The sequence below is a fragment of the Gadus macrocephalus genome, chromosome 4 (assembly GCF_031168955.1).
Source record: "Gadus macrocephalus chromosome 4, ASM3116895v1".
Classification (NCBI taxonomy): domain Eukaryota; kingdom Metazoa; phylum Chordata; class Actinopteri; order Gadiformes; family Gadidae; genus Gadus; species Gadus macrocephalus.
The window spans coordinates 10705797-10730272 of record NC_082385.1 but is presented as its reverse complement, the minus strand read 5'-3'; the positions used below and the strand labels follow the sequence as shown (position 1 = coordinate 10730272).

Here is a 24476-nt window from a genome sequence, read left to right as displayed (position 1 = left end):
TTAGGGTTGACTTGAATAAGGCGTGGCATAAATCCAAACAAAGTCAATGCAAAGATGCATTAGGCTAATTTTCTGCCCAAAAAACCTGCAGCGTGAATTGATGAATGGTTCCGCGCGAATATCTGTGTTTCTACTGGCGCCAACAATTCTCCCGAGTTTATGGAGTCAGTTTCCTGCCATAATTCAAACCTGAAAAAAAAAGTTTCAAAGGCTTGTAAGTCTGGGTTTGAAAACTCAACACCTTGTAATAAAGGTTTTGCAACACTGAAAAAAGAGATTATAACCTGAAAAAAAATAAAACTAAAATTCAAACAACTGTAAACATGATTTTGTGTTCTATTTTATCTTCTTCATCATTTTCACCAACACATTTTCAAAGTTCAAACAATTTCACCAGCGCATTTGCAGAGTTTAAAATCTGGCACTGTTCTAACAATGTATTTCATTGTTGCCCGGTTTTGAAACCTTGTAAATGGGATTCTGCAAACAGGTGTTCATACATTGAGAAATACGTTTTTAAAGGTTGAATATTTAGTTTTAAAAACTTAAAAGGTGTACGTTAACGACATTACAACGTATTTTTTCAGAACATTTTCAGAACTGACTTTTCAGCACCGACTTTTCAGAGATTTGACCACACAGGCGCAAGCTTTGAGTCACGTGAATATTGGCAGTGTTCTGACGCCACTCATTTTGAAACTCCTGACAGTCGAATCTGAAAACGGTCCTGGGGGCCGGACCATTTAGCTCTAAACCTATTGGTTGCTCTCGGCTGACATACATTCCAATCACATGTGCCGTTCACCGGGCTGTGCGTGATTGACAGTGCTCTGCCGATGACACAAATAACAAGCGACTTTCGCGGTTGATTTTGATTTCCATTTTCTGGAGCCATGGCTGTTTCCCAAAGTGAAGGCTGCAGCTTGCTAGGACGCGTCCTTGCTAGTCGCGTCCTATGGAGATGAGACTCTGGTTCCAGAAAATGGAAATCAAAATCAACCACGAAATCAACCCGTTGTTATTCGTGTCATCGACAGAGCACTGTCAATCACGAACAGCCAGGTGAACGGCACATGTGATTGGAATGTACGTCAGCCGAGAGCAACCAATAGGTTTAGAGCTAAATGGTCCCGCCCCCAGGAACGTTTTCAGATTCGACTGTCAGGAGTTTCAAAACGAGTGGCGTCAGAACACTGCCAATATTCACGTGACTCAAAGCTTGCGCTCAAATCTCTGAAAAGTCAGTGCTGAAAAGTCAGTTCTGAAAAAATACGTTGCAATGTCGTAAACGTACACCTTTACAAGTTTTTAAAACTAAATATTCAACCTTTCAAAACGTATTTCTCAATGTATGAACACCTGTTTGCAGAATCCCATTTACAAGGTTTCAAAACCGGGCAACAATGAAATACACCGATACAACAATGAAATACACAGATAAAATAGAACACAAAATCATGTTTACAGATGTTTGCAAATAATTACTTTCCATGGTAACTAGTTACATTTACTATAGAGTAATTCAGTTACTAACTCAGTTACTTTTTTGGAACAAGTAATGAGTCACTATAACTATAACTAATTACTTTTTTAAAGTAACGTTCCCAACACTGGTAGCGTGTGAGCCTGTCTGAGCCTGTTCATGATTTGCTCCCCCACTGCACAAATGCAACCGACTGACTGACATTTGGACCAATAGCAGACAGGGCGAGCTGCCCCTCTACAACGGTGGAAAGGAAAGGGGTAATACAATTGCCTCAGAGACGTGCATGCAACACAATGTTAGATCTTCTACTGAGCAGTCTCTTGGTTCGTTTGGGGGAACATTTGGTAGAGAAGTCACTAGAAGTGACCAAGAATGATCAGTCCAGCTGTTATCAAACTAAAAGAAGTTCAGCAGAGTTTAAAGATTTTTTTTATTCCAGTTATTAAGAAAGGAAGGTATGGGAGATAGAGCAGAGGACAAGCAGCAAAGGACAGCAAAGGGCATGGGGAGGAATGGAACCCCGGTCGCTGCAGTTAGGGTACACGCTCGACCGGGGCACCCCAAAGTTCAGCAGTGTTTAACTTATACAAAGGATTAGCAAAGCAGCAACTATTTAATTATTATGTCAGATAAGGTTATCTCATCCATTACCAACTTAAGCAAATTACTACTTAAATATTTGCCTCTACTGGAATGGCTTGACATCTGGCATTGATAATCTATTGACCATTCGAGAACATACTGAAATCCTGTATGTATACGGGTAATGTTTTGTAGTGTGTTTTTAGGCAGCACTTTGGAATATCTGCAAATTTGAAGCATTCAATAAAGTAGTAATAAATAGTGAATTCATAATTTATCAAGTTGTCATGATGTTCCTACATGCAACCTATTATGAATCCCAATGTATAATAATTAATAAATTATAAATAAGATAATGAGACACTGATTTCCTCAAGTAAGATTTTGTCTTGTTGTCTATTCCAATGCATTAGGCCAGCCCCCTCGTCGACCAGTGGTGTAATGGTCATCGAGCATTCCCGGTGGGCTACCGCAGTGGTGGCATCCAAAAAGAGGACTGTCCCTGTCTGTCTCTTGCCAGCTCTCCCTCTATCATTCGGGGTGCGCATGAGATAATCCTGCGTGTTTGGCTCACTGGCCAATCAAAACTAATATGCGTTAACGTTCTACTCATGCAAAAGTTGCTCTCAGCCAACTAATCAACGAATGCCATGGACAGGAAAATTTCATGTATAGCAAGGGCCGGAAATCTTTTTAAGAAAAAATAAAGCAGGCATTAGTGGCGCAGCCAGCCGCACAAGCCTTCCCCCACCTCCGCCAATCGTAACTTGCTGTCAGACCTAAACCTCAGACCCATTCTCTCTGGATACGCACTGTATTCGCCTCCAATCATGCAGAAAAACATAGATAAAGACAATGTAGAAGCGTTAAACCAATTACTAATTTAAGATGGAATGTACCATTCAATAGATCAGAACCGCGGAAATGCGCCACCAGGAGTGAAGCATTTCCACAAGCATGAGTGGTATGATATGGCAGCTGCTTTTGGCACAGTTATTAATTCATAATGTCAAAATAGTTTAGAAATGAAGAAGACAGTCAATCCCCCATGCCCACAAAAGAACATTGGATTTGGCATAGGCTTTTCCTTCTCGAAGCCGAGAAAAGCTGTAGTATCACTCATTAAGCCCCCCCCCCCCCCCCCCCTCCTCCCAATGAGATGTCCCGCTGTCAGACACGCACCATGTCGCCGACCGTTCCACTATCAAAGATAGAGTCATGTCTTTCTATGCAAGATTCGAATAGTTGAACCTTCAAATAGTCACCCCTAATGCAACTATTTATTTATTCACAAACTGTTTACAATATGTAATTATGCGTAATAAACCCTTACAAACAATGCAATTCATGATTAGTCACGGTAGTTAGAAAGCAGGTACCTAATCAGGTCTTGTGTTAGCTCAAAAGTGAGGACTATCCTTTCTGAGCATTTATTAATGCTGTAATGGCTGTAAAGGCTGATCCGTAAACCTTGACTCCGGTGAGGGCCCACAAACAATAATGCTCCACATCCAGTCGTGTGATTGTTCATTCCCTACATATTCCAACTGCAATCCTCCTCATGATCAGGGTTAAAACAGACACTAGCCGGTCTTCATTCTGTTGAATAACAAGCTCAGTCAAGACAGGGAAAGAACCTTGAGGTTGAGGTTGAACTTGAGCTTAAACTTGAGGTTGAACTCTAAAGCTGTTTTCTTAAACATGCTTAAGATCTGGCCATTGAATGTTATTAGGTTTTGGAACCACATAAAAAATGGTCCATATGAGAGTTAACAAATGCTTATTTTTCAGTTATTATCCTTAGATGTATTGCTTAAAAAGTCTTATTATTCTTGGCAGAATGTTAATTTTTTACTTTAGAATTATACAACCATGCATTTTTCTTTACTCATAATACTGCAATACTTGACTGAAGCCATTACTGTACTGTTGGCAGGCAATCTTTTTTATATTTCAGTGAGATGAGTCCAACATTTGTGTTGCATTATTTATCAGTGACTTTTTTATGTTTTGCATGTTGATAAGGATATTGCTAGTGTTACATAGTGTTATATTACTATTTAATATAATAGATATTTTTCTGATTATGTCATAACTGTTTCAGTAAAAACATTTCTTTGTTATATGAAAGTGCTAGGAGTTTATCTCAATAATTATATATTATATAATATCTGCTGATACTGCATCTTCTCAGTAATCCACTCTTGCAATGTGCCTTAATCTAATTCCGGACATGAAATGAAATAGGCCTATATGTTCTGTGTTGATGGCAGAGATTCAAAAAATGCTCAGCTGCTAAGGTGAATATCCATTAAAGGACGTCTGATGAACTGACGCATTCAGACGACATCAAGACGGTACAAGATGTTCTCTCTCTAAGCTAGGTGTATTAAATGCATGTCTATATTGATAAGATGCTGAGCAGGGCTAGTATAAATGTCATTATTTTGATTACATCAAAAAGACAAAAGAAGGGATATTTATACATATATAAACTTCAAAAGATAGATTGCCATTTATGTTGAGGCTTATGTTGGCATAAACTTATTAGCCATCCTTATTAAAAAGACCAAACTAGTTCCGAACTTGTTTTAGGTCAGAGCATGAGAGTCAGAAATAAACATGGCTGTCGCAGCAGAAAACACAACTCAGGGTCAGATTTTAAGCATGAGGGTTGCCGGATAAGAAGTAACTGATAGTCTGTCACCTGATACGTCAAGTGGAAGATATTTCCTTATTTGGTTCGTACCTAACAGCTGCAATCTAAATGTAAATGAAAGAATTAAGTGTGAAGTTAGTGCCAGGTTGGATCACTAACATGTGCTATTGCCTGAAATAGTGTGCGGAAGGCCTTATGAGTACAAACAACACAACAAACAACACTAGGCTACGAACAAATAAAAATGCTTAAATGTATTGGTACACAAAAATAAAGGGAACAATAAAGAACTCTGGCTCTCTAGTCATGAGTACATAGAGCAGAGGCTATTCTCCTGGTCTTCTGATGATTTTGAAGTGTGGGGATGAACCCACATCCCCATTCAAATAACTTCTGACTAAGTGATACACTGGCTGCTTCTTTCAGATCTGAAGAAGATCACAGACTTATTACCTCTCCCTATGGCTTGGTGTACTACATTATATACATGTAATACAAACACTGATTGTGCAAAGCACATTCATCAGTGTGCACTTTGGGCTGGGTTTGATAATTTAGACCAAGATTTGAAGCTGTCTTCATAACTGTATTTATGTTTATATGGGAATGCATTGTTAACTGATACTTGAAGACCGGCAAAGGCGAAGTGATCTGCTAGGCGCATTTTGGTGACTGTGGTAGAAGAAGGTTTTGCAAGGGCTAAAGTTAGCCAATCAAGTTGGAGCAGGCGGAGCCTTGAGTTTGCGATCCTGGCCCAAACTCTGCAGCTACACTTGGCTGCTAACTCTCTACTGCAGATGATCAGTAACGGTATCTCTCACTTCCTGTTTAATGATCGGATGATAAATTTATCATATTTATAGAGGTTTGCCATTATTAATTTGCCATTACTAGGATGTTCTTGATATATGTTGTATTTCTGAAAAAAATATATATGTGAATCTAGGCCTAGGCAATTTTAAGATAAAGTAAATGAATAAAAGTAAATTTAAAAAGATGATCTGGTTTTAACAGTTTACTCTGTTCACCGTATAGGTCTACACATCCATTCAAAATTGTTACTGAAGACACTACAGTAGGCCTATGGCAGGCTATTTATTTATTTTGGCATGCGCACTATAAGCTTATAGGAACATCAAGTCATTAATGTTTTGCATTACTTGGGCTTACATGTTTTTCATTACAGACAGTCAGCGCTGACTCCACATGCCATGGGGGATAAAGGGATGTTCATTTACATGAATAGAATGGTCTCAAGGGCGGCGTCTGATTACATCTGTTTACAACAAGCATTTGTCTCATGTGATATTGCCAAGTGTTTATTGGATATGGTTGAAGCTTCTGTCAGCACTTCATTTAGAGCCCGTACGATCATACCACACTAAAGAGATATGCAATCTCAGCACTTAAATCACAGTACAACCTAATTGAGTTTTGTTTCCATCATATACCACTTTGACACATAAGTACAATTCCCTCCAACGATATGAGCCACTGCTACACCATTAGTGTTATGCGATTATAGAATACATGGTTATTGATGTGGAACATGCTATCTTTCTACACAGAGCACTTATTTGATAAGCTCATCCGAACAGTTGATAAACAACATCAATGTAATTTGCTATTTTTATATATTTTGCAAACGGTTATTTGTGCGTATGTGTTTCTTGTACAAATTTAATCGCACACACATAGGCCTATCATTATTCTTATGGATCAAATGTGGAGTGTAAAAGGTTCCGATTAAAGTGAGCTAACATAGCCCCAGTCAAGTTTACTTCTGACCTGCAAGACCTACACAGCAAGCCTTAATTTCTGTGGTTTTTGGTTTATGCTGTTGAACCCAATATTTATTTGCATTCAAAAGTGAAATGTACTATTAAAATGAAATAAAATGAAAAGAAGTAACTTGTCAAATGTGTTAATGTTGTGTGATGGATGGGAATGCCAATGGCATATGACCGATAGGGGACTGTCGACCAAAGGGTTTATGTCCAACTGGTTCCAATTGAACTATTGATAAACACTACCATAAAAGACCACAGTAGGAGCAGGTGTATCCAAAGGCATAAGGTCAGGTTTCATATTCACACGCCTTGAATATGACACTTACGTGTTCAAAGACGTGATAGCCACGTTTATTTTTTGACATTGTCGCCTCACCATGTCAAGTTTATATAGCCTATGTATATGATTTTTGTTTAATGTTGTATGAACTCCTAAAGTCCTGGACATACAACACTTTTAAGTGTAATGGTTGATCAAATGCTCTGTATTGAATTGAATAATTATATTATATTGATTAAAATGCTTTTAAAGATTGATACATTTGTAGGCCTTTACAAAGACACTGTTATTAATTAGTCAAGTGAGGCAATTATCTAGGCCTTTTTTGAAAGCTTGCATTTGAATCAATATTTAGTTGAGAGTAATGATTAATTCAGGGACTTTAAGTTTAATCAAGAGACATGTAACAATTTGTCTTCTTGGAATTGGAATTCGTGTCGAGGATCCCGTTCCTCTTCAAATAGATTCCTCCTTCCACCAACACGTCAGCTCAAGTGACATCTCCGGTTGCTTCTTAGAAATACTAATTTGCATTTTTACTTTTGATTCAATCGTAGTTGGACATTAGGCCTATTATCGCTACTTTGCAAATCACAATTGTAACATAGCCTATTTGTATGAAAGAACTTGCTTGGTTGAATTAATAACGTATGAAAAATCGGTCCGACAGCTGCCGCTATGACGCAGAGCAAGTGTTTTTGGGAAATTGAGACGGTCGGATTTTATGGCTGCCAGGAAAGCAGGTGGGGGATTAGAAAACGCTTCCTATTCAGAACCGTGTCAACGCTGTGGTCTCGTCTCTACTGACGCCTGCTGGTCGAAATGTGTACAACATGATAGACAATTCAACGATATAACGCGACTGAGCGATGATTAATTAAAAGAAGCACACATAAGGGGCAAAAACTGTGGGAAACTGAATCAGCAATTTTCTTTATAGAAAAAACATCCATCCGTCCACGTTGTATATGTGTTTTTAATACTATTATGGAAAAGGTTATTTCATAGTATTTAAAAAATAGGCCCTACTTAATTTATATCTTTATTTTGTTTAAATAAATATTGAAACGATATGGGCCTACTTGATGTTAATTTAGCTGCCTATTCAGAGACACATTTTCCGACACGACTAGGGAGTGCCTGACACGCACACATGTCTCCGTTAATACCATGGTCGGGAATGGACGATGGCCAGTTGGTTGTGGGCGGTGCCGAATCTGCGTTCTGATTGGCTGGGAGGTCGTGGCTACGGAGTTCCCATAGCCATCTGACGCCGAGGCTGCTAATATTTCATGGCCCTGCATTCCTGAAGTCACGGCGGTTGCTCCCTTATTGGCATCTGTTTAATGGTGTGTGTGTGTGTGTGTGTGTGTGTGTGTGTGTGTGTGTGTGTGTGTGTGTGTGTGTGTGTGTGTGTGTGTGTGTGTGTGTGTGTGTGTGTGTGTGTGTGTGTGTGTGTGTGTGTGTGTGTGTGTGTGTGTGCGTGTCTGTGTGTGTTCTATCTATCAATTTATCGTGTATAGCATCTATCCATCTGTCTATCAATCCATCGATCATTCTAACATCTTTATCTGTATAAAAATCTTTCTGTAAACTGCCTGATTAGCCCATGGACCTATTAAAAGTTTAGCCTCCTTTTTGGCTCTTTTTTTTCCACGTCGCGCCCCCCCCTGATGAACTCTGGCGTCCCCTAGGGGAGGCACACCCCACAGTTTGAAAAACCCTGATCGAGTTAACACAATACAGATAAGACAGAGACTCTTTTGCGGAGAAAACTGCAGAAAAAAATCTATGAGTTAACGTTGATAACTGATTAATTAACATCAATGTTTATTCAGCCATAGGCCCTATATCCAAAATAACCCCTCTCCCAGGGCTTTGAAGGCCTGATTCACTTCATGCCTTCAGATTTTAACACTGAGCACTCCCGACGGGACGCTTGAACTTGTATTCATTGGATCCATTGCCAAACATCTAGGCTAGCCATTATCATTCAGGGGTAGACATTGCGCTTTAACATTCATGGGAATTAATGTATTATTCATTTTTATTTTATTTTATGCAAACATTATATGTATTGAATGTTATTCAAAATAAAATGTTTTTATTGTTAGGTCCTCCAGGACCGCGGCCTTCAATTAAAAGAGCAGACCCTGCATGCTTACAATTGAAAATCAAAGGATTTTATTGAAACAAAAGTGTTCTTCAAAAAAAGGGGATTATTTGTTAGGGGGCTGCGGGTGCAGGCAGGCAGGTAGGACCCAAACGCAGACGGTTTCAGGAAACGGCACTTTATTCAGGCCTAAAGGCTAAGGCACAGGAATCAGGGAACTCGGGAGACAACAGGGAACTCGAGAGGGAACAAGGAACTCGGGAGACGACAGGGAACACGGAACACGCAGGACTAACAACCACAGCAAACCACAAGCAACCACAATGACAGCACAAGGAACAAAGGAAAGACGAGGGCTTAAATAACGATGAACGAGGAACGAGGAACAGCTGAGACACATTAGGGGAGGGAACAGTAATCAACACAGGAGGGAAACACAGGGAAACACACACACCCTGACATTATTAGGCCTATGTGGATACCTAAAGAGATATAACCAAAGATTAGTGGCAGCCGCACTGTGGGGAAGAGAGAGCACAACTTATAAGGTAATAATAAATGTCATTATACAAAAAGATTTATAGTATCACACTGTACTAAGACCCAAATCAGAAATACGTACTCAAAGACACAAAACAGGCCTTTGATTAAAACTAAATAAACTTCACTTCTTGCCCAAACATTAAACAGTAACTTCAGGAAAACCGGTAGCAAATACATGGGGAAGAATCAGTGGGAAAACAAGCCAAACTGAGAACTGTTATTCAAACTACACAGGAGAATGAGCCAATAAACAAAGGTGCATTAAGAAAATGACTAACCCCAAACTACTGAAACAATGCCCTCTAGTGGCAGGACAAAACCTAGACCATGACATATAAAGCTGGCAGAACCCGTTTTATTGGCTCACTTCCAGAGACATGAACAGTTGTTTATGGAAATGGGATCACTTGCAACACAGTCGTGCCAATAAGGACGTAATCGCACATAATAGCACACCCTCTCGAATAGCGCACCTCATATTGTCGCCACTTACGACATTTTAAATTGTTATGTATTCCTTTTTTTCTCGGAACACTAGACGTGCATTGTTGCCACCTATTGTTGACCAAGAAAATATAAATCTCACTTAGCTTGAATAAGACACAATAAAAAGAACACAACAGCTAAAAGCCAACACAAAAAATAACAGTTTTACTCATTGAAGTAAAACTGTTATTTTTTGCATGCCCTTGAACCACAGGCCAATCCCTCCAGCCGGCCCTCTCAGTTCAGCCCCATATCTCCAGCCAGCCCTCTCAGTTCAGCCCCATACCTCCAGCCGGGCCTCATAGTTCAGCCCCATATCTCCAGCCGGCCCTCTCAGTTCAGCCCAATATCTCCAGCTGGCCCTCTCACTTCAGCCCCATATCAAAGGCCTAGTACACCTGATCCAACGCTGTTCTGCTTGCTTTGTTCACCTATACAGAGGGTAGGCTATTGGGCTTGTTCTGAAAACCCCGCCACACACCCTTAATGCAGCTTCATGAACACCATTTAACCTTTTCAGATTCGTACTGGCTGCCGCTACGTAGGCCCAGACGTGCTTAATCAATGATTGATTTGATCATGCTCTGATAAATCATCTGCAGGGAGCGTCTCCCCCCCCCCCCCCCCCCCCCCCCGTTCAACATCTCATGAGGTTAATGACTATAGCACACTTTTCTACTAATTTAATGTAGTGTGCCATGCCATCAAACTCATTATCTCCTCTAACCACCAGGAACATACACACTGCCACTCTTTCTGGTTGACATCTATATAAGAACAACCTCCTCCCTATTCTTGCCCTTGCAAACACAACACATTTTATCTCATGAAGTCGTCGTGAAATCCTGTTCATCCAACCACCTCCCCTCATTGTAATGCTCCCTGTAGCTGTTTTAAAATATAATCTAGGTGTTCCCTCTTTCCCAAATTGTCCAGTCCCCAGCAAACAGGGATTTGCCCAATCCCTGTCCTACTGAATGAGATGTACAATTTATTATATGTTAAACAGTAGGCCTACTGGACTTATCACACAAACTGTGGCGCGTCATAATCTAACCTCACCGACACTGACCAAGCATTTCCAACTCCAATGTATCGTACTGTATAATAACTTCTAATGTAATCCAGCATATGTCTCTTAATTCGGCCTCGCTTAAACTCAGGCCTATATTAACCCCACCTTCCTTCAGCTGTCAGGGGCCTTTTCAATGTTAAACAACACAGCAACCTTCTGCAAAAGCTTTCCCGATAAGACACTCTAACCTCAGTGGAACACTGCTGCCACCCAGAGGTTTGGACGGTACAATTGTTTAAGCGAAAATACATGCAGTATTAATTTTAAAAAGTACTTAAAAAATAAAATACAAAGAAATCACTCCCTGGCAAATAGTACTGAGGTTTGTAGGAATCCTTCAAATAAAAGAATGTCTTACAATGAACTAAACAAAATCAATGTTTAACAACACAGCAACACTCTGCAAAAGCTTTCCTGATAAGACGCTCTAGTCTAGCCTAAGCAGAACACCGCTGCCACCCAGAGGTTTGGACGGTACAATTATTTAAGAGAAAATAGAAGAAGAAATAATACAAAAATAAATAACAGTAAAATAAAAAGAAATCGCTCCCTGCCAAATAATCCTGAGGTTTGTAGGAATCCTTAAAATAAAATTATCTATATCAATAAACTAAACTAAATAACACCCAGGCAAACAGTCCTTAGGTGTGTAGGAATCCTTAACCCAAATCCTGCACCTCTGATACGTCCTCAGCGGGCCCTAACCGCATGTGCGTGAGAAGTTGGTCTAACCTCATTCTGGCTGCACAACCCCCGCCCTCATACCCACCCAGCTTGGCGTCACCCTCCTCCCGAAACTTCCTGTAACCCCAGAATCCCAGACCCTCAAATCCCCTCTCCCATCCTAGTCTTTGTCTCAGTCCAACCATAAGGAATGGAGACCCCTCAAAGGACACCTTAACTCACTACCACCCGCCCGGACATGTGCAGAGACCCACCAGAAACCCACCTATCATCCAGATGCAAAATGGTGTAGAAGCAGCAGCAAATCAGCCAGAATATCAGGACGTGCCACCAATCGCCTGTTACACATCGCCATCAGAACAACTGCCATCAGAACCACCACCATCAGAACCATCGCTATCAGAAACATCGCTATCAGAACCACCGCCATCAAAACCATCGCTATCAGAACCACCGCCATCAGAACCACTGCTATCAGAACCACCGCCATCAGATCCACTGCTATCAGAACCAGCGTCATCACACCACAGGACCTATCAGCACTCCACCACAGAACCTATCAGCACTCCACGCCACAGGATGGAGCGACCACCGGGACGCAAAATGTATAGCCCATCCGCCCATCATCAGGATCCCCAGACCCATATGTACACAACTGGAGAGAGGAAGACCTCGCACTCCTTGAACGCTCCTCAACCGCCCACTGTGACACCACTTTGGAGTCTCTGGACCTCAACACCTCCATTACACCAAGACCCACCACAACATCAGGCCTCCACCAATGAGGGGCCCGGGGCCAAAATACATCAACCTCCGACCTCCACCTCAAGCCCGGCACCCTGGCAGGGGAGAGGTACACCTCGTCCGTGGCCACCCCATCTGACCCCTGGCCGGCCCCCAGCAAGACAGGAGCAGGACCTTCTTCAGTCCGACCCAGTCCAGGACAGCAGCTGGTCACCTTCTGTTCCTCATATCTCCTTGGTCCACTATCCATTCTTAATACTTGTTATTTCATAGTCAATTGTATGTAAATTGATGCATGCAGGTCTTTAGATTAACACAACCTTTCACCGATCTCCCAGGATTGTGTTTCATAGAGCATGGTACTATCAACAATGCTCATGCTTATAACTACTTATACAGAATTATGTTGTCACATAAAGTAAAGTATGGAAAAGGTGCATGCAACATTTTTTATAAGGGCATTTTTAGCAGATGCTTTTATCCAAAGCGACTTACAACACATTCATACACACATTCACACACCGATGGCAGAGTGAACCCTGAAAGGCGACAGCCAGCTCTCCGGAAGCGGTTAGGGTTAGGTTTTCTTGCTCAGGGCCACCTTGACGCTCAGATAGGAAGAGCCGGAGATTGAACTAGAAGCCTTCCGGTTACAAGTCAACCTGCTCTACCCCCTGAACTAAGCCAACCCTAGACATATAGAACATATAGAACCACAGATAGAATAAACTACAACACATGCACAATATGTAGTTACATTCTCTCAATAGCAATACACTGTTAACTAGGACACTTTCCTGTCCTACCGAAGATACGTCTTGTTAGTATTACTCATATTTTGGTCGTTACCAAAAGCTTCAGGTGTCAAATTTTGTCAATTTAAAAGATCTAACGCCATCTTTGTCATTCCTTTACAGGTACCTGACCCTATAGGTCATGCAATTGCTAAAGCTTTCCTTTTCGTTGTTTTTGTTGCAAAGATGGTTTGCTGGTCTGTCATCCGCCAACTTGGTGTGTGATGCCAAATACATTCAATTCTATTGATCCTCTCCTGGTATTTCATCTACAACTTCACTAGTGGTTGGATGCTGCTCCTTTAGCACGGTAGTGTCTCTTTAAAGGAAGGGGGAGTGTGGAGCCCGGAGAGAGGAAGGAGATGAAGAGAAGGCACTAGAAACCGCCACCATGGACCCGTGAGCTCCACATCCACCACCGACATACGACTGGAACGCAAATGGCTTGTCACGCGACGCGGCTTCCCCGGCGAACGACGTGTGGATGTACCTTTCTCCTGCTCGCTCTCTTTTGAAATATTGCATCACATGACACATCATGGGAATACAGGAACAGGATTTCTCCTCCAAATCCGTCCACCCTTGCAACCTGGCTAAGCAGAGCAGCGGTTTTACTGCCTAATAGGTCCCTTCCTCCCTCTTTACCTCCTTCCTCCCTCCCTCCCTCCATCCCTCCCTCCCTCCATCCCTCCCTCCCTTCCTCCCTTCCTTCCTTCCCTCCCTCCTGTGATTCCATGGATTGCATAATTCAGTCTTACTACACCGGAGACATTTGGTTCCTCCTCCTCGGGAAGTAGGCGAGGAGTGGAGGGAGGAGGAGGAGGAGGAGGAGGAGGAGGAGCAGGAGGAGGAGGAGGGGGGAGCAGCAGCTGTGTGGAAGCGGCCAGGAGAATAAGGGACTACGTTTCTCACCGTCCATATACTGCCTTCCCCGGCGCTAGCGCCCCCGCCACCCAGCCGTCTACCATGCCCCGCGCCGAGTCAGCGCAGACCCGCACGCGGTAGCGGAGAGCACCGAGGCAAGGGGCCGCGGAGCTAGGGGAGGGGGGAGGGGGGGGGGTGGGAGGGGGGGGGGGGGGGGGGAGAGAGAGAGAGAGAGAGCCAGAGAGAGAGAGAGAGGATAAGGATGCATTTTCAGCCGAGTGGATGCCGGATTCAGGGGAGATTCGGCGACGGCGGCAGCTAAAGGGACGCGCAACGGAGGCTAATTCAGCGGCGGTAGCGGCAGAAGCAGCGGAGCGCCCCGGGAGGCACGCAGCCCCTCGCTCTCCTCTCCTCCTCCTCCTCTCCGCTCCTCTTTCTCCGTCTCCCCTGCAGGACCATGCTGGCGTGAGTGATGAGGCTGTGCACAGGGACGCCAGGCCAGAGATGCGGCCTACTTCTTCTCCTGAGAGTCGGCCTCTCTGCCGCCACCAGATCTGTTGAGAACACGCTGCCACCGTCACATCATCAGCATCTTCTTTGGTAGGGGGGGCTGGGGGGGCTCGTTCTCCTCCGTGCTTCTGCCATTTGAATGGGTACCAAGAAAGAAAAGTGGGGGGTTGGAGTGTGTGTGTGTGTGTGTGTGGGGGCGGGGGGGGGGGGGATGGAGGGGGAAGGAAAGGGGGGAGGAGGTTGGGGGGTGGGGGGACGGAGGCTGCTCTCTCCCTCTCTCACGCTCCTGCTCTGTGTTCTCAGCTGTACATCTGTAGTCATGGCAACCAGGTCCTGTTAATGGGTGTCATTTTTTTTTTCTGCCAACCTCCGTTTCTCTTCTCCTTCTCTGCATTCTGTTGCGTTTTACATAGATCATTGCAGCTGACACTGTTTGTTTTCATATCCAAAATATATTTGTAGTTGTTCTTTATTCCAGTGTAATTTTCCGAGATTGCAATAAGATGTTCTGTCCTTGAATATCCCAAGGGGCGCATACGTCACCTCTTTCTGTTCTGTGGATATACCTTGTGTGAACAAGACAATAATGATCTATTTGTAAAAAACCAACACGCTATTTGTAAAAAAACATTGACTCCAGACCATACCGAATATGTTGTATTTTCTCCATTAATAAGATGGTTTATATCTTAAGCAGGTAAATGGTCTTTCATTGACAACAAAACATCACTGTATTTATGTCTGTGTGTCTGTATGTCTGTCATTATGTCTCTCTCTCTCTCTCTCTCTCTCTCTCTCTCTCTCTCTCTCTCTCTCTCTCTCTCTCTCTCTCTCTCTCTCTCTCTCTCTTTCTCTCTCTCCTCTGATTTGTCAAAAATACTAAACAACAACTCATCAAACAGTAGTTATAGTGTAGTCTATAAATTCTACATTCTCTTGTCACTATGTGTGTGTGTCTGGGTCACCAGATCCACACGTATACTACATCATTTGTACATATCCTTAGAACCTATCCTTTATATGTCACCTCTGTCACTATGCTTGTGTGTGTCTAGATCATCCGAACCACACTTTTTAATGTATCATTTGTACCAAACTTCTACGGCCGTGACCTACATAACATTCTGTGTCACTGCGTGTGTGTGTCCAGGTCATCCCGCCGATCCAGGAGCATGAGAAGGATTCTGAGCTGCGATAGCAGATGTCTGGGTACAAGCGCATGCGGCGGCAGCACCAAAAGCAGCTGATCGCCCTGGAGAACCGGCTCAAGGCCGAGATGGACGAGCACCGGCTACGGCTGCAGAAGGAGCTGGAGACGCACGCCAACAACACTTACATAGAGCTGGAGAGACTGGCCAAGCGGCACGTGGCTCAGACGGACAAGGAGGTGCGGGGGAACCCCTCCGGGCTTGGTTGGGGTGGTTGGGGGCGCAGGTTCCACCACCACAGTGGTGCTCGTGGTGTCCGGGGCTGAGCAGGGTGTTCATACGGCGCTGTGTTTGGTGTTGTGTAACGCTCCTAGATGAAGGCGACGGCCGCGGAGGAGAGGAGGATCCAGCAACAGATCGTCGCGCAGCAGAAGAAAGAGCTCACCACCTTCCTGGAGAGCCAGAAGAAGGAGTACAGGCTTTGTAAAGACAAGATCAAAGACGTGCGTGACATATCACCGTAATACTATAGGTTTCAAAAGAACAGCAAACAAATCTCGAGAGTTGATCCGTTTTATGAAAAAGACGTCTCCTTAAAATATGGATTGCGTCTGTTGTTTCCTCAGGAGGTGACTCAAGACTCTGGGATACCCAAAGAGGAGAAGCAGGAGCATCTGTCCCGGCACAAAGAGACGATGCAGCGCTCCCAGGCGGAGGAGGAGTCCCACCTGCTGGGCCAGCAGAGGATGGTCTACGACCGGAGCTGTCGGGCCATCAAGCGACGCACGGTGGTCAAGAGGCACGAGTTTGAACAGGAGCAGATCAGAGAGGTATGGAGGTCCCATCTGAAATATTTATAGAAGCTGCTGTTGGTATGGTTTGAGGGTTGGAATTAGACTGATTAGGAAAAACCAGAAGAGAGTACGATATTGTGACTAAACCACCTCGCTGGGTGCTTAAATGGGATTGACAGGCAAGATGGATTCCCCAAAAAAATCAGGGAAGAGATGATCTGACCGGTCAGAAATAAGTTCAATAAGTAGGCATGAGCAGTCAACCAGAACAGATATTCTCACTGCACATTTAAGCTGACGAATAGCTGTATTAATTCAAACAGATTACACTCAATTTACAACTCTACAATCTAAACAAAAGTTGTTTATAGGTTATTCTAAAAGATACAAGTATTACAGCATCATGTGAAGATGTGTGTAAGGTAAAGAAATATTCTATCTTAACTTTTGTAATCATAACAAGCCATGGCAAAAGTCTATCCTGTTAGAAATTGTCATTACAATATAGTTTCATGTCATCTACACACAAGTTATAAATGACACCAAATATAAGGATAATAATGCCAAATGTATGAGAGAACCAAACAGGAATGAAATTGTAATCTTGAGTAATGGAAAGTAAAGAGCTTTGCTACACAATTGTTGTGCTGATCAATTATGTTTTTTTGACCCCCATATTGTGTCCATAAGTACCCCACTGCATGCAGTTTTTGTGTGATTGACATTGACATGAAAATTTAACTTTCCTCTTCCAGGAGCTGAACAAGAAGAGGATCCAGAAGGAGATGGAACACGCCTTGATGATACGACAGGACGAGTCCACCCAGGACCTAGAACGGAGGCAGCTACAGATGTTGCAGTCGCTACGGGCAGAGCTTGTCAGAATGCAACACCAGACAGAGCTTGAGAACCAAGAGGAGTACGACGGTCGTCGGGAGCGAGAACTACACAGAAAGCACACCTTGGAGCAGCGGCAGCAGCCCAGGAACCTAAAGGTGTGGCTTTCAACTTTAACGCTTTGGCTAGTGAATTGCAATCAGAGCTTTCAGTACCAAAAGGTTTAGCCAAGGAACCTCAACGTGAGGCTCTCAATTTTAGCGCTTTGGCTATTGAAATGTGTTCAGAGCTTTCAGTACCAATAGGTTTAGCCCAGGAACCTCAAGGTGTGGCTCTCAACTTTGTGCTTTGGCTAGTGAATTGTATTCAGAGCTTTCAGTAACATTAGGTTTAGCCCAGTAACCTTAAGGTGTGGCTCCCAGCTTAACGCTTTAGCTAGTGAATTCTATTCAGAGCTTTCAGTATCACTAGGTTCAGCCCAGGAACCTCAAGCTGTGGCTCTCAACTTTAGCGCTTTGGCTATTGAATTTTATTTAGAGCCTTCAGTACAACTAGGTTTAGCCCAGGAACCTCAAGGTGTGGCTCTCAACATTAGCGCTTTTATAAGTGAATTGTTTTTAGAGCTTTCAGTAACACTAGGTTAAGCCCAGGAACTTCAAGATATGGCTCCCAGCTTAACGCTTTGGCTAGTGAATTGTTTTTAGAGCTTTCAGTAACACTAGGTTAAGCCCAGGAACCTCAAAGTTTGGCTCTCAACTTTAGCGCTTTTGCGAATGAATTATATTCAGAGATTTCAGTGCCAACAGGTTAATTCCAGGAACCTCAAGGTTTGGTTACCAGCTTTAGCGCTTTGGCTAGTGAATTGTATTCAGAGCTTTCAGTAACACTAGGTTTATCCCAGGAACTTCAAAGCGTGGCTAAGAACTGAATCGCTTTGACTCGTGAATTTAGCACTTTCAGCATCATTAGTTTTTAACAATTTAAGCACAGGCCAATGTGCTTTGATCAAGTAGTTGTTTCAAAATCTATCGTTTTTTCATCAATAATTTTATCATATTTCTTTCAACATGATTTTACATGATCATCTTGATTGATAATTCTTTACAGAACAGGTGGATTGTGACTTACTACCAATCTCTTTCCGCATGATGTCACGCACATTCCAAGCTGCCATCTTGGTGCTTAATAACCATTAGAAGGGAACGTTCACACCAGGTCTGAGTAGCCGTGATTACCACTTTCGAAACTGGATACAGCGCTCGTCACATGAGCTTGGTGTCTGAGCTTTAGGAACTTTCAGTTTATTTAATCTCATTATGTTTTGTTCATTTGACTTCATATTAGTAAATTCACATTATGCACATTTCTTTGTTTGAAATGTGCTCTTATAAGTCTTATATCAGGTGATTTTTTGGTTCAAAGTAAGTTGAAAAAGGTTGAAAAGATAGCTTGAAACTGCAAATCTTTTATATTGTACCTTAATCCATCATGCATCATCAAGCCCAAATATATTATCAGCCCCCACCAAACATTTGTTAAGGCTCAATTTAGCATACTTGCAATGGGGCCACACATCATCACAGTCCTTGCTTCCAAAGTCTCCAATATGCGAGCGTGTGAACGTGAAGGCGGCACATCAGATTCTTCATACTTCCTCATTCTTCCTGATTCCCCCCATATGATAGGAATGTGGCATGGTTACTTTTTGTTCCAGAAGTTTTTTAACACAAAATACTAAGATGGTGGACTTTCACTTCTTGTTTTGAACTTAAGGTTGGGTTACCACCTTCCAATATGTAAATATAGTCCTACACTTCATACACTTTCACACAGATGTAATAGGCAAATAGGAGATGTAATCATATGAACATGGAGCTACTGAAAAAAAGAGGTCAAAAAAGTCATTGTCCTGTAGGTTGTGTGAACATAGCAGGTTTATTTTGTCTATTCGTTTTAAGGTGAGAATCTTTTCAGTTGGGCTTTCACAACAGCATGGTGATACTCTCTTTGGTGGTTGAGACTAATTGTTCATTGACTATAAACAACGTGTTTTTCACAAACAATTGAACATTTTAAATATTGCCTCACATCAAAGATACCAATTTCAACATATACATTTAGACTCCTTTCCTAAATGAAGCCAAGAAACTACTTTCAGTCAACATTTCACAGAAGCTGGTTCTTTATTATTTATTATGCTAGCATCACTAAACCATTTCCAGGTTTAATCATAAATCCAATTTTCTTTGTGGATGTTAGCACAACAGGCTTGTATGAACATATTATACAGTATACAGTACATATACATTAAACATACATAAATACACTACGCAAACTATGCATGATTGGATCCTTGCATTCTGCCCCTAAAAACCCATAACCCAACTTCAGAATGATGGTCAAAGTTGTCAGATTCAACATGGCACTGATGCTGGTGTTTATCAGTGTTTGTCGGGCAGTCTGCAAGCACTTTACTAGACTGAAGCATACACATAAGAAACACATGAACAAGTGTCTCTCTGCTCATACCCATCTGCAAGATGCTGGAGATGCAGATCAAGAAGCAGTTCCAGGACACATGCAAAGTGCAGAACAAGCAGTACAAAGCTCTGAGGAACCACCAGCTGGAGGTGGCCCCTAAAGGGGACCACAGGGTCATCCTCAAGTCCCTGAAGGAGGAGCAGACGCGCAAGCTGGCTCTGCTGGCCGAGCAGTACGAGCACAGCATCAACGAGATGATGGCCTCGCAAACGGTATGAGATACCGATACCTTCGCTACCGGGGGCACCAAAACCTTGCACATTGTCAAATTCTCCAAAGAGTGTAGCGTTAGTAGGACAGCATTTAAAGAAGAATATATGTGATTGTTGATTTGTTGTTGAGAATTCATGATGTTGTGTCTAACACGAGCACCATAGGATCCTGTCATGGGTGGCAGAACCACTGGAATAACGTATGAATATTAAATGTCAATGACAATAAACTTAAAGACTTCAAATTAAGCAATTCTTAAGGAGATTCAGACAACCAAATACAAAATATAGCTTTCTCAGAGGGTGATCGAAATACATCTGATATCTATCTAAGGACCCTCTAATCCACTGCGTTGCCTCCAAACAGCTCCCATGCTGTGCTGATGACCCGGTGTTCTCATTTGGTTTCGAAAAGTTTTCCCTTCTCCTTCCTGTTTCTCTAGATGCGTTTGGATGCAGAGCAGGAGACAGAATGCCAAGCTCTGAAACAGCAACTCCAGCAGGAAAAGGAGCTTCTGGACGCCTACCAGAGCAAGACCAAGTCACAGATAGAGAGCCAACATGAACGGGAGCAGCAGAAGCTTGAGCAGAAGATCGCCATACGCAGGGCCCACCTTGAACAGAAGGTGAGAAGGGGACGGAAAGATGGATAGGTGGATGGATGAATGGATTAATGTATAGATAGCTGGATGGCTAGGTAGATTGATGGAGGATGGATGGATGGATGGCTAGATAGATAGATAGATAGATAGATAGATAGATAGATAGATAGATAGATAGATAGATAGATAGATAGATAGATAGATGGATAGATGGATAGATGGATAGATAGATAGATAGATAGATAGATAGATAGATAGATAGATAGATAGATAGATAGATAGATAGATAGATGGATGGATGGATGGATGGATGGATGGATGGATGGATGGATGGATGGATGGATGGATGGATGGATGTAGGTAGGTAGGTAGGTAGGTAGGTAGGTAGGTAGGTAGGTAGGTAGGTAGGTAGGTAGGTAGGTAGGTAGGTAGGTAGGTAGGTAGGTAGGTAGGTAGGTAGGTAGGTAGGTAGGTAGGTAGGTAGGTAGGTAGGTAGGTAGGTAGGTAGATGGATGGATGGCTAGATAGATATCTACCTCATGTTGGAGACAGACCTCTTATGTACAGTGGTTCTCTTCCTTTGATGGTCACGATGTATTGAGCCACATGATTCCTCTAAAGTCCAAACCCGTTTCTGTTTTGCAGATTGAAGAGGAGCTGGTCTCACTCCAGAAGGAACGTACTGAGCGGATAAAGCAGCTGTTTGAGCGCCAGGAAAGGGAATCGGATGGCTTTGATTCGGAAAGCTCTCGGCTCGGCTTTGGAAGCTTGAGATCCCTGGACTTCAAAGAGGACGACAGATGAAAGTGGATGTATCTTTACAGGACAACTGTGCCCAAGTTCTCACCCCTCCACGCCAACTTGACCTTAGTCTCCCCTCCCCTCCTCCCCCCAGGGCAAAACAAGCTGGATAACTGTCTGTCCTCGCTCTCTCTCTCCTTTAGGTATTGCATTTCCGAATCAATGTGTTACGTGCAATGGGAACTATTTTTGGTGAAACTTGAAGAGGGGAAAGAAAAAAAACAACCAAAAAATTCTACATCCTTTCAATAAAATCCAACGTAGTGTAATGGTGTAAACTCATCACGTAGAGTTGGACACAACAAAATCAAATCACAATATCTTACAAGACTTTTCCCCCTGCGCCATTTCTCCTCCTCCTTTTTGGTAAGGAATTGAATGAATTCAGGAACAATTTTAGTAAAGATGGGCACTTTGATATATATTTAAGTTTGTACCCATTATGTTAGTATGATGTATGATGCATAATGCATACGTGACATTAGGGGGCGTTGCCGTTGTGGAATGTTTGCTAGGGGTCCGCCGTGGTTGGCTGGCCTTAGGTTTCTCAGAATGTGATTGGTGAATGGTACAGGGGTCGCTGGATTAGTTCGGAGCATTTGTTTTGTTTTGTTTTTTAGATGCTTTCTTATCATTTTCTGTTGTGCTTTTACATGCAGTAATCTGTAGTGCCACCTATTTTAAGCAAACTCTTATACCCTCATGGTTTTGTTCACGTCGAAAGAATTGGCATTAGTTGAATCCACTAATTTATCTTATCACAGTTGAAGACCCCACTTGGTAAAACTGCTTATTATTGCATGCACTTTAAGGACAAATTCAGGTTGTGAAGTAAAGCATGGATCTGTCTGATCTAATTTTAGCTGTTTGTAAATAAAAGTGGTCATTACCTTTTTGTTTCAAGCATATGGATACAAGACATTAGCGCCATATTTGATATGATAATTTCACAAATGCCTTTATTTATGTTGTGCCTATAAAGCAAATTTGAGTTATTTAAATATGTAGGTTTTGTATATACATATATATTTCTATATATATATACATATATACATATATATAAATATACATGTATTTATTTGTTTATATATATATATGTATAGTTTTACAAGTACGGCACCTTTTTGTTTCATCCAAATTTGTGAATCATTTAATGTTCACTAATCCAAGGTCTTGTAAAGGAAAAAAGGTGAGAATTGTGCTGTATAACTTTTGATATATGAATATTTGTACATGAGAATATAGCTAGAACATACAGAGGCAATGGTCTATTACTGACATCGAAACTTAATATAACAAAGTTTTGTTTTCTTACAATATAGAAATATGGTCATGCGGTAGCAGAACATCCTACATAGCCTACATGCTACGGTCAACCGACTGGACTTTATCAGATTGTATGATACTGTCACAAACCACAGGCTTTCTTTAAAGTACAATGATCTCTGCAAGGTCTCTGATTCTACTCTATTTAACCTAATAAATGGCTGGTCTGGGTTGCATTTGATTCAAGAGTGTGCCAGTGACCAAGTTGATAATCTCTGCAATGTTGATGGATATCATTGAACAGATTGCACAACGTTTCCATCCTACTCGATGGAGAGATGAATGTTTGGTGCTTGATTTATAATAACACCATTAGCCTTTCTAGTCTTTTGTCCTAGAGAGAAGACTATAATAATTTATTGTTCACAGGTTTTACAACATGGGAAAGATAAAACCCTTTGATACCCCTCATAAATTAATACTTCAGTCAGTTTTTTGTTTTGTTTAATTATTGTTTTGTCGGCGTGTCATAGGTTTGTGACACTCTGAGATTATCCCTTGCAATGAATCCCTCTAAGAATGACATGTATGTATGGAAAAAAATAAATACTATTTTATCACAGGTCAGTTTGATGCAATGTGTAATGTAGTGGTCTTGAACATCTGTTTTAAATAGAAACTTGAATAAATATTTAACATTTTTCCTGACATGAATACAATAGAGGGAACAGAGACATGGTTTGATTCAATGAAACAAATGAAGTTCACAAGTTGTCTACCTTTAGAATTTCTCTAGATAAAATCTAAACATTGTATTTTTCAGTTTTCTTTTTAGACCTCCACAATCTCGGTTTCGGAGAAGCCACACTTACATTTACGTATTTTAGTTGTTTACCCCTTAAATGGGATGTTTGAGGTTGTTGTATGAGCAGTATAGACATTTATTGCAGTTTAAAATGTGTGTATAGCTGTTTGGCCAATTTGTTAACAAAAGATGAGCCTTTTAAAGTTTCTTTCACAGGAAGGCCTACTGTTTATGTTCTATGGTGTTTGTGTGTGTTTGTGTGTGTGTGTGTGTGTGTGTGTGTGTGTGTGTGTGTGTGTGTGTGTGTGTGTGTGTGTGTGTGTGTGTGTGTGTGTGTGTGTGTGTGTGTGTGTGTGTGCAGGGTCCTACATGTGTTGTTCTTTCATTTGAGAGTGTTTCAGAACTGTCATGAGCCGAACATTTGTGTAACTTTAAGTTATCACAAAACATGTATTTCAGAAGACCATAGGGATTTTCTTTCTCAAACCTACAAATAAACCAATTTTCTGTGCAGTCAGACAAAATAAAGAGAGTCTGTTGGAATAAGGCACCCTTAGGTCTCACACTTCTCGGAGTTTACGGTTGAATCTATTTTATATGCATCTAAGTTTTGTTATTGGTGTTCTTTGTAAATGTTGTGGTCTCAGTTGAGGGAAAAACCCAGTGTTGACCTCACCGTGTTCTGCCTCAGCCTTCTCTGATCTTAGAGTGTAAATTCTTTACACAAAGATTTCCTTTCCCACAATGACGTTATGTTTCTCATCTACAAGATTTCAAGTGAAGTGCTTGGTCAGCAGCTGGAAGGTCCCCGGATTAGGTGGTGAAATGACACCGGTAGCTTGTGGTCAATGATCCGCAGA

General features: G+C 42.0%; 1 protein-coding gene across 1 annotated transcript; it reads left to right on the top strand.

Annotated features, from left to right (window-relative positions):
- The first annotated feature begins 14303 nt into the window (after window positions 1–14303).
- taok3b (TAO kinase 3b) lies at window positions 14304–23433 on the top strand. The gene is made up of 8 exons (XM_060050172.1): window positions 14304–14700; window positions 15761–15997; window positions 16133–16261; window positions 16385–16588; window positions 17308–17547; window positions 19930–20142; window positions 20586–20768; window positions 21390–23433. Exons 2-8 carry the CDS (start codon window positions 15812–15814, stop codon window positions 21546–21548), a joined length of 1314 nt encoding a protein of 437 aa, XP_059906155.1. The 5' UTR covers window positions 14304–14700; window positions 15761–15811; the 3' UTR covers window positions 21549–23433.
- The last annotated feature ends 1043 nt before the right edge of the window (window positions 23434–24476 follow it).